The sequence below is a fragment of the Triturus cristatus genome, chromosome 6 (genome assembly GCF_964204655.1).
Source record: "Triturus cristatus chromosome 6, aTriCri1.1, whole genome shotgun sequence".
Classification (NCBI taxonomy): domain Eukaryota; kingdom Metazoa; phylum Chordata; class Amphibia; order Caudata; family Salamandridae; genus Triturus; species Triturus cristatus.
In genome coordinates, this window is record NC_140589.1 from 821,985,264 (window position 1) to 822,000,096 (window position 14,833).

General features: G+C 45.8%; 1 protein-coding gene across 2 annotated transcripts in view; it reads right to left on the reverse strand.

The window, feature by feature from the left end:
• Window positions 1-14,833, reverse strand: part of NLRC4 (NLR family CARD domain containing 4) — a 222,480-nt gene that overhangs the window by 89,366 nt on the left and 118,281 nt on the right. For both annotated transcript variants that reach the window (XM_085611423.1, XM_085611424.1), the window contains one exon: window positions 14,626-14,796. In XM_085611423.1, coding sequence (XP_085467549.1) covers window positions 14,626-14,796 — 171 coding nt within the window. The remainder of the gene's footprint in view (window positions 1-14,625; window positions 14,797-14,833) is intronic.

A 14,833-nucleotide genomic window follows, 5' to 3' on the forward strand; every position in this document is an offset into this window, starting at 1 on the left:
CCCCCTTGCTCTCTGCTCTCACTACCCCCTCCCTTCTCCCCCTCCCTCCTCGTCAGCTTCATGGCAGCGCGTGAATCATGCTCCTCCACCCCCTTGCTGTCTGCTCTCACTACCCCCTCCCTTCTCCCCCTCCCTCCTCGTCAGCTTGTTTTAATTTGTTTTGATGAATGACGGACAAGTCTGACACCCGATTCACTGAGGTTAACAGAACGCGCGCGCGCGCCACCACTCGCATGCTTTTTAAAAAAAAAAAAAATTCTCCCTGGCTCCCTCTCTTTGCCCCTTTACCTCTCTTTCTGCCCTTTGCTACCCGTGTACCTCTTTCTGCCCTTTGCTCCCTGTGTACCTCTTTCCTCTGTTTCTCCCCGGCTCCCTCCCTCTCTCTGCCCCTTTGCCTCTCTTTCTGCCCCTCTCCCTGTGCTCCCCCTGTGTGCCTCCCATTCCTCTGTGTCCGTCTCTTCCCGCCCGGCTTCGCCAGCTCCCCACGGGCACATTGCCCGTAGGACTCGCCAATACTTCCGAATAAATAAACACAGATTTAGCGTTGGCGGCTTTCATTACCCCGGGTGGGGGGTGAACAGTGCATTAGATACAAACACCCCCACCCACATCTCCTTTTTTAATATGCTTGGGGAAAAACAGGAAAGTTTACAGACTGTGTTACCAAATTATAGTGCAATTTAAGAATGACATTTAATACCATTTCTTTAAGGCATCGTTTAATCATGTTTGATGCATGCCAATATTTCAAAAACTAAGAATCGGGATAAAATATGCTTTTTTAAATTTTCTCTGATTCGCTGAGATTAATAGAAACAACACAATATTTACGCGGCGCCGACAAACAATTATCCTGCCATCTATCTCTGAGATAATCTTCCTGATTGAAAACTACTCATGCGTGTAATCGGAATTATTTGGAATTAGAAGGGAATTTATGGCCTTGCTCCTACTGTCCCGATCCTGTCCTCCATTTTTCTCTGTCTCATTATCCCTTTTTTCTCGCTCCCTCCCCCTGAGTCCTCATATAAGCACCTTCCTAACTCCTTCCTTCCTTTCTTTTTTTTCTTCCCCTCTTCCCTCTTCCTTCCTTTCTTCCCTCCTCTCTTCCCTCTGTTCACTTCTCTCTATCCTCTGCTCTCTTCCTTCCTTTCTGCCTTCCTACTTGTATTCGTTCCTCCCTCCCTCCTGCTTCATTCCATCCTTTTTTTGCTTTCTTTCCATCTTTCCATGTCCTCCTCTCTTCCCTCTTTTCCTACCCACCTTCCTTCCTTCCTTACTTCCCTCCTTCATTCTATCGTTCCTCCCTCCCTCCTGCTTCATTCCATCCTTTTTTTGCTCCTCCCTCTTGCTTCATTCCATCCTTTTTTTGCTCTTTCTTTCCATCTTTCCCTGTCCTCCTCTCTTCCCTCTGTTCCCTCCTCTTTTCCTACCCTTCCTTCCTTCCTTCCCTTCTTCCCTCCTTCCTTCATTCCTTCCTTCTATTGTTCCTCCCTCCATCTCTCCCTCCCTCCTTCCTTCCTTTCCCACGCCTCTCTCTCATCACTCCCTGCCCTTCCCTTTCTACCCTCCTGCCTTCCTTGTCTACAGAGTACATTGTGGACTGTGTAGTCGTGCATCTGTGTGTTGTGAATCCTGGAACATCTCCCTCTCAGCAGAAACCGTAATAAGTCACAACGATTACTAACCCCATAAGACTGGGACCTGGATAACTAAAGGCTTGTGGTATCTGATGCGTGCAACGTTCAAGCGCAGCATTAAACTAACATGTCGCAACTCAGGAATTAGGTCGCTACATAGTTGGGCTTGAACTCGGAATGCCCAACAGATAGAGAGCTTGTGTCATACTCTTCTGAATAGGACATTTCACAGGACGCACACTACAGGGTAAGACGCTGCATGCTTGGCATTGTTTTAGTTGCACTGTAGGAGGAGCCACATAGAGCAGTCAAGGATAGATTGTACACTGTAATTCAGACGCAACGTTCTGGATCTTTAAGCTGGTCAATAATTTCCTCATATCTTTCTCTGGAGTTTGCTTCTCAGAGATGATGGTACAGTGAGGACAGATAATGTACATTGGAGGTATGCAAGGCATGTTTTAAATTGAAACCTATATACATGATCATAAGAAAGAACAAGCATTGGCATAGCCAATATGTCTCGCCTTTGGGACCTTATAAGTGTTTAGCTTTCCAGCACAATATCCTTGGTGCAACAACATCAAGTGTTGCATGACTAAAAACGTATAAGGTCCCAAAGGCGAGACCTATTGGCTATGCCAATGCATGTTTGTTCTGGAGGGCGGTAAACCAGAGCACCATTCCAGGGGTTGCCATTTGGGGGGAAACATTTTTAAATTATCAGTTCCACCCAATTCATAAGTAATGAGTCAAGTATTTCAACACTCAAGGTGTCCTTGAAAGCTATGGGTACTCTCCCTGCTAATTTGAGTTCCCGATCTTACCTAATTAACTTGTAATTCTCAGGGAATGCTATTGGGATGCAAGGTATTGCAGACTGGTGAGGCCATGTCTCTGTTATGAAGCATAAGTCGGGTTGTGCTGAGGTGAGAAGATCCCAGATTTTCACAGAGTACTTGGGAATGCATTGAGTTAGATACAGTTGCACATAGAAAAAGGATTAGATGTATTATTAGGGGGTCCAGAGGGAGAGGGGAGGGATTTCATAGAGGATTTCATAGAGTGGGCAGATGAGTGTACAAAGAATCACAATGCCAAAAAATCCATCCACAGTAAGAGGTTTTACCAATGAGATACTCATCCCAAGAGTAAGTCTATCGGAATACTACTCGGTATGCAGACTTCGTGGCAAGTTTTAATTGCTGCCGAACATTTCACTGCCAGAACTGCAGCACCAAATAAAACAGTTCTGCAGGTGGAGGTGACTAAATGACGTGGGCAAGGTGGAGAAGCGATGGGCGCTACCCGTAGCAAAAGAAACCAAAAATGGCAATCACCGCTGGGCAAACACCAGCGCCAAGAGTGTTTCAGTATTTTCCCTGTGGTTAAATGTCCGCAAATTATGCTACTCTACGAAGCAGAAGAAACTGTACCTGTGTCCTCTATGGAGTCTAAGACTAAGAAATATATTTCAAATGTATTTAACATACATGGGAACAGTTTCTGACCTACAAACCTTAAAATGCTAGATCTGATACGTCTTTTCCTTTTATACTAGATGGTTAAATGTTGACCTCATTTGACCTTCAAGTGGTTTGTTGAAAGAAGATCATACCAAAAATGTAGCTAGCTGCTTTGAGTTATAGCTAAAAACGTCTATGTGTAAGCTAGTTCAAAATAAACTTGAAGCAATTCCTGCAAAAACTTCCAGTAAGCCAAAAGAAAATGTTACATACCTTTGGTAATTATATTACTGGTCGATACATATTCTTCCTGAAGATTCCTCACATTATGAATATTCTTCTAGGCATCAGACAAGACCAGAAAAATGTTCCCCAGCAATACTTCTCCAGCTCCACCATGTGGAGTATTGAGACTTAAGCCACTACCTAGCCAGCTGGTCTAAAAAACATAGGCGTACATTAGACTCTAACTAGTGCGTGATGCCAGTTTTTGGTACTTTATTCACACACCCTTAACGTGTGCAGAGGGGAACCAAGAGCACCAACAACAACATATAGCTTGTTTATATAACACGTGATCTTTTTTTTCAAAGTGCTAACTCATCATGGCACAGGAGATGGTGGTGACAACTCTCCTGGTAGATTTTGTATCCACCAGAAGGAATATGCTACTTACCAGTATGCATCTGTTCTTGGCATGTAGAGCTGCAGAGTTGTACACTTTGCATAGATCGCCATCTGGTGTTGGGCCCGGATGTTTGCAGTTTGTTTTTGTTCTTTGGACAGTCTTTGGAAGTCACGAGTTCGGTGACTCCTCCTTCGGTCCGTACTGCGCATGGGCTTCGGCTCCATCCTCAGATTGTTTTTCGCCAGCAGGGAAATGATGGAGCGTAGTAATAACAGTGAGAAACCCATGTGTGTTGTATCTAAATAAGATAGACTGGAACGGATACAGGTAGCCGGGGAGGCGGGTTGGCGTGTACAACTCTGCAGCTCTACATGCCAAGAACAGATGCATACTGGTAAGTAGCATATTCCGTTCGAGGCATATGAGCTGCAGATTGTACACTTTGCATAGATTATATAGCAGTACCCAACTTTAGCGGCGACCACCGGTATCCGTTGCAGTGGTTTGAAATAGTGTCTTTAGTACAGCCTGGCCCACACTAGCTTGTTGCTTGGAGTGCACGTCTACACAGTGATGTTTTGTAAAGGTGTGCGGTGTTGACCATGTGGCTGCTTTGCAGATGTCATCTAAGGGTATGTTCCCTAGAAAAGCCATGGAAGCCCCTAACTTTCTAGTAGAGTGGGCTTTAGGGGGAACAGATAATGTTCTTTTTGCCTTTTGATAGCAAATTTGTATGCACTTTACAATCCACCTAGCTATCCCTGATTTAGAGATGGGGTTGCCTTTATGCGGTGGAGAGAAGGAAACAAACAATTGTTTAGTTTTCCTGAAAGGTTGCGTTCTCTGTATGTAGTACAGTAAAGCCCTCTTAACATCAAGTGTATGTAGAGCCCTTTCCGCAACAGATTGAGGTTGCGAGAAAAAAACAGATAATTCCACTGATTGATTGAGATGGAAGGGGGAAATGACCTTGGGCAGAAACTTTGGATTTGTACGAAGTATCACTTTGCTGTGATGTATTTGTCAGAAGGGTTCCTGTATAGTGAACGCTTGTATTTCACTCACCCTTCTAAGGGAAGTGATGGCCACTAGAAAAGCTGTTTTCCAGGTGAGGAACTGTAGCTCGCAATCATGCAGTGGTTCGAAGGGCGGACCCATTAGCCTTGTAAGAACTACATTTAGATTCCATACAGGACAAGGCGGTGCCCTGGGTGGAATTATGCGTTTAAGGCCTTCCATAAAGGCTTTAATAGCAGGCACCCTGAACAGTGATAAATGCTATCTGTTTTGCAGGTAAGCAGCAATCGCTGCTAGGTGTAAGCGTATGGAAGAGTATGCCAGGTTACACCTTTGAAGATGGAGCAGATAGCATATAATGTGTTGTATGGATGCATCTAAAGGGTTGATTGTATTGTTACGGCAGTAAACAACAAATCTCTTCCACTTTGCGGCATAGCATGCTCGAGTGGTAGGACGTCTGGCTTCCTTGATAATATTCATGCAGTCAGGGGGAAGGTTAAGGTACCCAAATTCTAAGATTTCAGGAGCCAGATCGCAAGGTTGAGCTGCGCTGGGTCCGGGTGTCTGATTTCTCCATGGTTCTGAGTTAGGAGGCATGGGGACAGGTGCAGTTTTTGGTGTGGTACCACTGATAGTTGTAATAGTGTGGTGTACCACGGCTGCCTGGCCCATGTTGGGGCTACCAGAATGAGCGTGAGGGAGTGCTGTTGCAGTTTCCTGACCACTAATGGAATTAGTGGGAGAGGTGGAAAGGCGTATGCAAATCTGCCTGACCAGTTCATCCATATCGCATTGCCTTTGGACAATGGGTGTGGGTATCTGGCGGCGAAGCTTGGGCATTTTTTGTTTTCGTGGGTGGCGAAGAGGTCTATCTGAGGATGCCCCCACTTGTGGAAGAATGGGTGAAGAACTTGTGGATGCAGTTCCCATTCGTGTAGTTGTTGCGTTTGTCTGCTGAGCAGATCTGCCATGGTGTTTTGTATGCCTGGGACGTGCTGTGCCAGGAGAAAGATGTTTTGTGGAATTGCCCATCTCCATATGCTCTGGGCTAAGCGGGAGAGCTGGGGAGAGTGTGTCCCCCCCTGTTTTTGAATATAATACATTGCAGTCATATTGTCTGTGCGAATGAGGACTGCTTTGGCTGAAATCTGTTTTTGAAAGGATTTTAGGGCTAGAAAGATCGCCAAGAGCTCCAGATGGTTGATGTGGAGCGACTTTTGCTGTGGCGTCCATAGACCTTGCATTGTGAGGTGTAGGAGGTGCGCTCCCCAGCCGGAGAGCGATGCGTCCGCTGTTAGAATCACCTGAGGAACCGGGTCCAGGTACGGCCGCCCTTTGGAAAGGTTTGTGGTGTTCCACCACTGCAGAGAGTGATGGGTGCGGCCGTCCACCAACACCAGATCCGTCAGCTGTCCTTGGGCCTGGTTCCACTGTTGTGCTAGGCACTCTTGGAGTGGACGCATGTGGAGTCTTGCATGGGGCACTATGAAAATGCAAGATGCCATCATCCCTATTAGCTTCATAAACACTCTCGCTGGGAGAGAGTGCTGAGCAATGAACGTTTGGCGCAAGGCTTGTATGCTTGCGATCCTGGCTACGTTGGGATAGGCTATACCTTTGGAGGTGTCTATAGTGGCCCCGAGATATTGCTTTGTGTGAGATGGTACGAGGTGGGACTTTTGGTAGTTCACCGTGAAGCCTAGCTGGTGGAGCAGTTGGATGGTGCTGTTTGTATGTTGCACACATTGGTCGTAGGACGCGGCTTTTATCAGCCAGTCGTCTAAGTAAGGGAAGACGTGAATATGCTGACGTCTGAGGTGTGCTGCTACTACCGCTAGGCATTTGGTAAACACCCGTGGTGCGGTGGTGACCCCGAAGGGGAGAACTGTGAATTGGTAATGCTGACCGTCCACCACAAACCTGAGGTACTTCCTGTGAGAAGGGTGTATTGGAATGTGAAAGTATGCGTCTTTCAGATCAAAGGTAGTGAGAAAGTCTCCCTGAGAGAGGAGCGGGAGGACTTGTTGTAGGGTGACCATGTGGAAATGGTCTGAATGCATGAATGCATTTAGAAGCCGGAGGTCCAGAATGGGCCTCAGGGTCCCGTCTTTTTTCGGTATTAGAAAATACAGAGAGTAGACCCCTAGATTTTGCTGATTGACGGGGACCTGCTCTATAGCGTGTTTTTGGAGGAGGGAGAGCACCTCCTGTTTGAGCAGTGTGGAATGTTCCTGAGACATTGGACGGTGCCTTGGTGGGATATTGGGTGGGGTAGATGTTAGCTCGAGACAGTACCCTGACCGAATAATTTGGGTCACCCATTTGTCCGATGTTATGGACTCCCAGGCGTGGATAAAGTGTTGCAGTCTGCCCCCGACCGGAGTGGGATGGTCTGGGGGGAGCGGAGGGAAGTCATTGTGCGGGCGGGGTGGCAGAACGGGTGGTGTTAGTTTTGCCCCTGCCCTTATTGTTGTTGCCCCTGTATCCACCCCTTTGGTAGCCCTTTGAGAAGGTATTTTGAGGAGGGGACTTGTAGGAGGTAGAGGAGCTATCGGTGGAGTAGCCTCTGCCTGTGCTACGAAAGGACGAACGCCGAAAGGAGCGTTTAGGGGTCTGTGATTGTAATGCCCCCATAGACTTTGCTGTGTCCGTGTCCTTTTTCATTTTTTCTAATGCTTCGTCTACCTTTGGCCCAAAGAGATTTTGTTGGTCAAAGGGGTGATTTAGTATGGATGCCTGGACTTCTGGCTTGAACCCTGAGATCCTGAGCCAGGCATGACGACGAAGCAGGACACTAGTATTTATGGCTCTAGAAGCAGTGTCCGCTGCATCGAGGGCACATTTAATGGAGGTGTTAGTAATGAGCTTTCCCTCCTGTATTAGGTCATGAGCTTTACGTTTGTGTTTTTCCGGGAGGTGCTGCATAAGAGCCTCAAGCTCATCGTAGTGTGCTCTGTCATAACGCGCAAGCAGCGTTTGTGTATTCGCAATGCGCCAGATGTTCGCGGCTTGCGAGGCAGTGCGTTTACCAGACGCATCTAGGAGTTTTGATTCCTTATCTGGCGGTGGGGCCTCACCTGAGGATTGGGAGTTAGACCGCTTTCTAGCCGTGGACACAACTAGGGAATCTAAGGGAGCAGGGCCCTTAATGTATGTAGGGTCTGTGGGTGCTGCTTTGTACTTTTTTTCTATTCTGGGGTTTAAGACCCTGGCCCTGACAGGGTCTTTGAACACCTCTGCAGCATGTTTGGTGACACCCTTAAGCATGGGCAGGATGGCTGTGGACTTATCCTGAATATCAAATGTATCCAGTAAGAAGTCGTGTTCCACTGGTTCGCTATGTAGTTCCACCCCGTGGTAGTGTGCTGCTCTCTGCACTAAGTGGTGAGACCCTAGTGAGTCCTCTGGGGGAGATGGCCTGGATGGGTATAGGTCATCTTGAGGCACATCTGGTATGTCAGGGTTTTGGTAATCTTCCCATGGGTCTGGGGTCCCCGGTGGTGTGGGGTCCATTGGGGCGTCCGCCGGGTCATAATCTGGATCCCCGTAATCCGGATCTGGGGACGGGGTCGGGGAATGATGAGGCAAGGGTGGCGGAGACCTGGGAGGGAGAGGAGGTGGAAGAGGTGGAGGAGGAGGAGGTGTAGGAGGTGGTGGGGAGGGCACTCTGAGAGGAGATGTGGCAGAGTCCTTCCGCTTGGGTGGTGGAGGAGGAGCTGGTGTGTCAAGACGTCTTTTCTTGACAGTCAAAGTCAATAGCCCAGTCTTTGGATCCTTGGATAAGGTTTTTTGATAAGGATCGGGTGTAAAAAGGTCCGGTGGCGCCGAATCGTCCGCTGGCGCCGATGTTTTCGGAGCCGAGGATTTGGGTGGTTTCTCTGCGCCATGTTTATTTGGAACCTCCGTTTTTTTCGGCGTCGAGGTAGGCTTCGGCGCCGGAGCGTCGGTGCCGAGGGATTTGTGCTTGTGTTTCGTCGGCACCGAAAGTCCAGGCTTCGGCACCGGTGGCTTCGGAGTCGAGCTGGGCGGCACTTTCTTCGGTGCCGAACGGTGTTTATCGGCACCAGGAATCGGCTGGCTCGAGCCCGAGCTGCCGTGAGACTTGTGAGGCTTCGACACCGGGCCCGAAGGTGGGGTGATAGAAGCTGCGTGTTTGGTTTTCCCCAGGTCCGAAGGCGAGGGTGTAACCTGAGTCTCTTTGGATTTGGGCGCGGGGGTGGGAGGGGGTAGAGTACTCACGACACTCTGCGCCGGTGTGATGTCCTCCAGGTCGGAGTCGTCGGCCTCGGAAGCGCTGACGATGTCTTCCTCCTGCTCGGTGTGGTGTTGCCCCGAAGCTTCGGTGTCGTCTCCGAAGATGTCCGGTGGAGCCGCGGTCGATGAGTGCGCCATGGTGCGTTGAGCTCTTCGATCCCGGATGGTCTTTTTTGATCGAAAAGACTTACAGGCGGGGCAGTCTCTAGCCTCGTGTTCTGGAGAGCGGCAAAGGTTACACACCTGATGGAGGTCGGTGTGGGGAAATTTAGACCCACATTTTGGGCACTTTTTGAACGGAGTCCTTTCCATCGGCCGGGACCGGAGTCGAGGAGGGCCCGAAGGCCGGTGCCGATGTGTGGAATCGAGAAAAGTGCCTCTTCGAGAGATGAAGATAGATGAAGAAACTCGATAAACGAGGATTTTCCGTCGAGGCTGGAACCGTAGAAGTTCGAAGCCGGAGCACGAAGTATCACATCCGAGCCCGATGGCGGAAAAAAACAATCTAAGGATGGAGCCGAAGCCCATGCGCAGTACGGACCGAAGGAGGAGTCACCGAACTCATGACTTCCAAAGACTGTCCAAAGAACAAAAACAAACTGCAAACATCCGGGCCCAACACCAGATGGCGATCTATGCAAAGTGTACAATCTTCAGCTCATATGCCTCGAACATATCCTTACTGAAGGTACGTAACTTTTCCTGTTGCAATACATCTTCCAGCAGAGTCTCATATTATTTATGAGTCACAAACTAATACCTAACTGGGAAGCGGGACGGAGTAGTAAATATTAACCAAGGAAGTCATGCTTTAAAGCCCTGGCAAAGTACTCACTACTGCATGCCTCATGTGCTGTGCTATGTTATGTTTTGTTATATTGATTTGTATAGCGCAGTAATCACCTGAGAGGGTTTCCAGGTGTAGGGGCAGGTGTGTGGTCTCTAATGTGCTTATTATGAAGAGCCAGGTCTTCAGAGTTCTTGCGGAACTCAAGAAGTGAGAAGGAGGCTCTGATGTGTTGAAGAAGGTCGTTCCATGTCTTGTAGGAGAATGAACAACCTCCAGTATTGGTTTTGTGAATGTGGGAAATGTGTGCTAGTGAGAGTGAGGCAAAGCGCAGGTGTCCAGTGATTTGGTTAAAGTGTAAGCAGCATTCTGGTCCTGTGTGGGGTAGGGCTTTGTACGTATGCATGGGAAGTTTCAATTGGCTGTACATGTGAGATGTCGAGTATGAGTCTTGCAGCGGTGTTCGGGATGGTCTGGAGTCTGTGTAGGAGTTGTTTGGAGATGTTGGCGTAGAGAGTGTTTTAGCTCCAGTGAAACTCACAAAGAGCTGATCATCCATTCTGTCCTATCAAGTGCAATCAATGTACCAGGACACAACATGTTTGGGAATCAGTTTATGTAGCCCCCTCCTCCACTTTCGTGGGATGAGGGAGGGAGGGAAGAGCGATGCAAGGTTACTGGACTGGCCCACGTAAAAGGTATATACTACATTCAGTAGGACGAGGGGTAGGCACAGCAGGTAGTAGGGACCAACATCTCAGGAGAAAAATGTGAAAAGTGGACAAACCGATACGGCCTGAAGTTCTGTGACAGTACAGGCTAAAATTATTGATATGAGCACTGCTGTCTTATAATTAGTATTCGAACCAGACAACTGTGTATCAGCTCGAATGGGTATGTCTTTAAGAAAGTCAACACATGATTCAAATTCTATTAAGGCCAATGAATGGAGTGGAAGGAAATATGCAAAGTAAACCTTTCAGAAAATGCAATACTAACTAATGCCAATCTAAACATGGATGGCCAGTAAGGACGACACACGAAGGAGGACAAGTAAGTGAAATAGCCCTTAACTGAAGCCATTGCCATACACTGCTGTATTAGAGACAGCAGCAATCACGGGGCATATTAATATTGGGATATAAAGGATCTAGTTTGTCCAACTTCGACCACTAAAAGAAATTAGCTCTAGTGACCCTCTGAGATAGTTTTTGCAGCAGGTTTTCTGACTCCGAAGATGACATCTGCAAATTCAGAAAGGAAGGCAAATGGACTCTTGATGGCACTACTCAATCTCGATGCATGCACCTGCAGGACTTGTAGGTTGAGGTGAAAGACCTGACCATTATGCTACAAGAACAGAGACACTCTATGCAGGAGATGAAGAGATTGCTGAATACTGAGTGCCAGCAGATTGTCCAATCTGGGGCACTCAGGTTGCTCAATTCTCCCGCACCTTGCGCAGCACTTTTAAAAGAAGCTAAAAAGGTGGAAATAAGAAACAGCAGGTTCAGAGACATGCTAATTCTGAAGACATCACATAGGGAGCCATTCAGAAGGTAGTCCATGGCACAAAGGTGAGGATACTTTCTGTTCTGGGTAGCGGCAAAACGCTCCACATATGGAAACCCTAATCTAGAGAGGATCAGCTCTGTCACTCATGGGTGTAATTCCTGTGTGTTATGCTCCATTGAGAGGCATATGAGAGCGCTTGATCTCTCATTGAAGAAAACTGCAATATTAGCTACTGCCATGGAAATCCCATTTCGCTGCCCACTGCCATATGCATATCTCCTCTGACCAGAGGGTCCATGATCCCACATCAGTCCTTATATGCCGATATTTTGGTACTCAATATTTTTGTCAAAATACTATGGTAGGCCAATATCCTTAATTCAATATTTCATGCCTCCGCCGTAATAGCTAAGAGAAATGTGGTCTTTAGACGGGCAGAAGACCCTGTTCCAGAATAGAGGACTGGCTGAAGGACCTAATCATATGTAACAATGACTCTGAAGTATAAGCTTCTTTTCTACCCTGTATGTCTAAACTGATATTTGGGGTCCATTGCAAACATACATGTTCAATAGAGAGGATTATGTGCCCTGTGATATGTCACGGCTTTCAATCAATGAACGAGTGCCAATGTGTTGAGATATGCAACCAGGAACTAAGAACAGTAATGACTGTCGAAATGCTTAACAGAAGTAAAAACAGAGTTGACCTTATTGGGTAGGATGAGCAAACAAACAGAAGATTAAGGGCCCTCTTTACAAAGGTAAATTTGACATGTGTAAACGTACTACTGCACCTAGTACTAACTTCACACTTTTTTGCTATTCACCATTTTCAAAGGTACATTTAGAACTAGGTGAGAACTCAGATGTCTCCACCTCCTCAAAACAGGATGTGGAGCCTGATAGAACAGGATTTATGAGTGAAAAGTTAATACTAGCAAATTTTCACAGGTAGTCAAAAGTCGCTGCACCAGAACGGATATATCCCTATGGTAAATTATAGGGGGAAATAATAAAGTGTTTTAATTATTAAAAAAATAATTACAAATATTTGAATATAAACTACAAATGTAAATTAACTTAACATAATTATTATTAACCTAGAACAAAAAAATTGGTGCAGCAGAATAACTCAAATTAAATGTGTAACAAATAGTTAAATAAATCAAATATATTAATTACATGTATATTAATTATTATTTTTTAAAAATTACAAATCGCTCCCACTTTCTTATTTTATATTTCATTATTATTTACTCAATTTTATTTAAACTTATTTGCTTAGTTAATTTCAATTAATCAAATTTTTTTCTAAGTTTAAAAGTTTTTAGTTAAAAGAACAAAATTAATATTAATTAATTTAATAGTTTTTTTTAAACTAATATGAAATTGAATATAGCTTTTAACCCTCCTACCCACCGTTATTCCTCACTAATCCCCTGCCATTTAGTTGTAATTAGTTGCAATTTTTCAGCCACTCCTTCAGGTTCCTCCCACATTTGCTACTAAGATGGATACCTACAGGTGCAGAGATCTCCGCAACCAGGGTAGAGAATTACGCATAAAAAAGATAGGCACGCTGGAGATGGTGACCTCTGCATATAGGTTTATGAATAGCATTTTGTAGTATGTGAGTTGTACTACTTAAGTACCATTATAAATATTACAATGTGCAGTTTGTGACTAGGCCCCTAAGTGTGAATACTGAACTCCCAACGCTTAGACAGTATTACCACTTACCGCAAAAATGTTGAATGCTCTGTCTGATGACACCTATCATTTCTGTTTGGAGATATGTTGTTTTAAATGCCCACAGTGTGGAGAGCACCATAAGGGCCAACTGAGACACTGTGCATGGACTTCTTATGGTGCTTCCTCTTCACTGCCGGGTGCCAATCTTTCTGGCCAAGACAATGTCTGCAGCACTCCCAGCTCACTCATGGGAAGTTTCTGTAGACTTCAAGCAGCACCACAAAGGCGCTGCCAGCTCATCATGCAATTTGTTCACCAGCAAAATGGTCCAGTTTCTTGCCCCTGGGATGGACGGGATGCCCCCACCGTACCCATAGGTAGCTATGGCACTGTTCTCCACCCAAAAGAAATTTCCTTCCCAAAGAGGCAATGGAATTGACATGTTATGACCCATGTTCATACTGGCAATTGGTGCCATTCCGATTGCTGCATAACACACTGGTCCTAATTACTCATGGCTTCTTAATACATTTATGGGCAGAAACTAGAGTGTTCTCCAACATGGTACTATGGAGATCGCAGCATTACTACATGCAATGATACCTTTTTTTTTAGGGTGGGCAAATCATCGAGGTCAAACCTGAAAGGCTTTGTCCCTGACAAAAAGGCAGAGAATTAAGAGTTTATATACACACATAGGTGCAGTAACACTGATTTCTGCATGCAATTCCCCATTGCATAATGCCCTATGTGGGTTAGCTCTTAATCCCACAGTAATATCACAACCCAGAGTTACCAGTGCTAGGTACTCTTAATATCAGTAATACTTGTCTCCGTATTACTACTACACGATTACAAAAGACACATAATGGATGACACTCAAAGTTTGCTTAAAGTGTAAAAGAAAATACCTTTATGAAAGAACAAAAAACTACTTTTGTGTTCAAAAGAAAACTTTAAAAAGTACAAATATCTCAAATAAAAGAAACAGAACAAATATATTCCCAGTTTGGGTAGCTGGACAATCCTGGTGTAGAGAAAGGAATAACAAAATCTGCCTTACCAAGGTAAGGCAGAAGAGACTAACTCCAGAAGCCTCCCCCCCATTAGTTCACCCCAATCTTGTCTCTGTAACAAGGGCTCCCCTGGCCCTGCCTCTCTCCTTCTAATAAGCTTCTTCCCCCTCCTCCCTCTCTTTCCTCCCCCCGCTTCTCTCCTTGATGCATACAGCTATGCCATGACATTTGTTATAACTCATGGCCAAAAAGCCTACATTTTGACACGTGCATCCTTCCATTCAATTTTCCTCAACTTTTGGGCACCAAGTGAGTACATTCACTGAGTGCATATATTTCTTTCTCACTCTAGTAAACAAAATGATATCCTGCCCTGGCTTCCCTAATCTCTTGCAGAAAACACTATCTACGTTAGTCATCATCCACGCTTTCATATCCCTCTGTGCCCCTAAACCCAACAGTCCTGATGTGTCTATTTGTGGTTTCCATTTTTTACTTCCAGCCAATACTTCACTGAAAAGGATTCTTCCTTGATCTTACCGAAGCCTTCCTCGGCTTCATCATCTATATAATACATTTCAAGATAATGTGCATTAGTTACTTACCAAGAGTTTCCACAGCTTTCCCTGAAAGGCCACATCCAACTAATATAAGGTCTTCAAGATTACAGCATTCGCATGTGACTGACTCCACTATATCATCCAAACCTGCTGCAATGGCCGGCAAATGAGACAACTGCAACACATTCAGCTTTTTCAGATTTCTGATGCCAATAGCTGGTAAGGGAATGAAAAGGATTGGGTTACTTCCTTT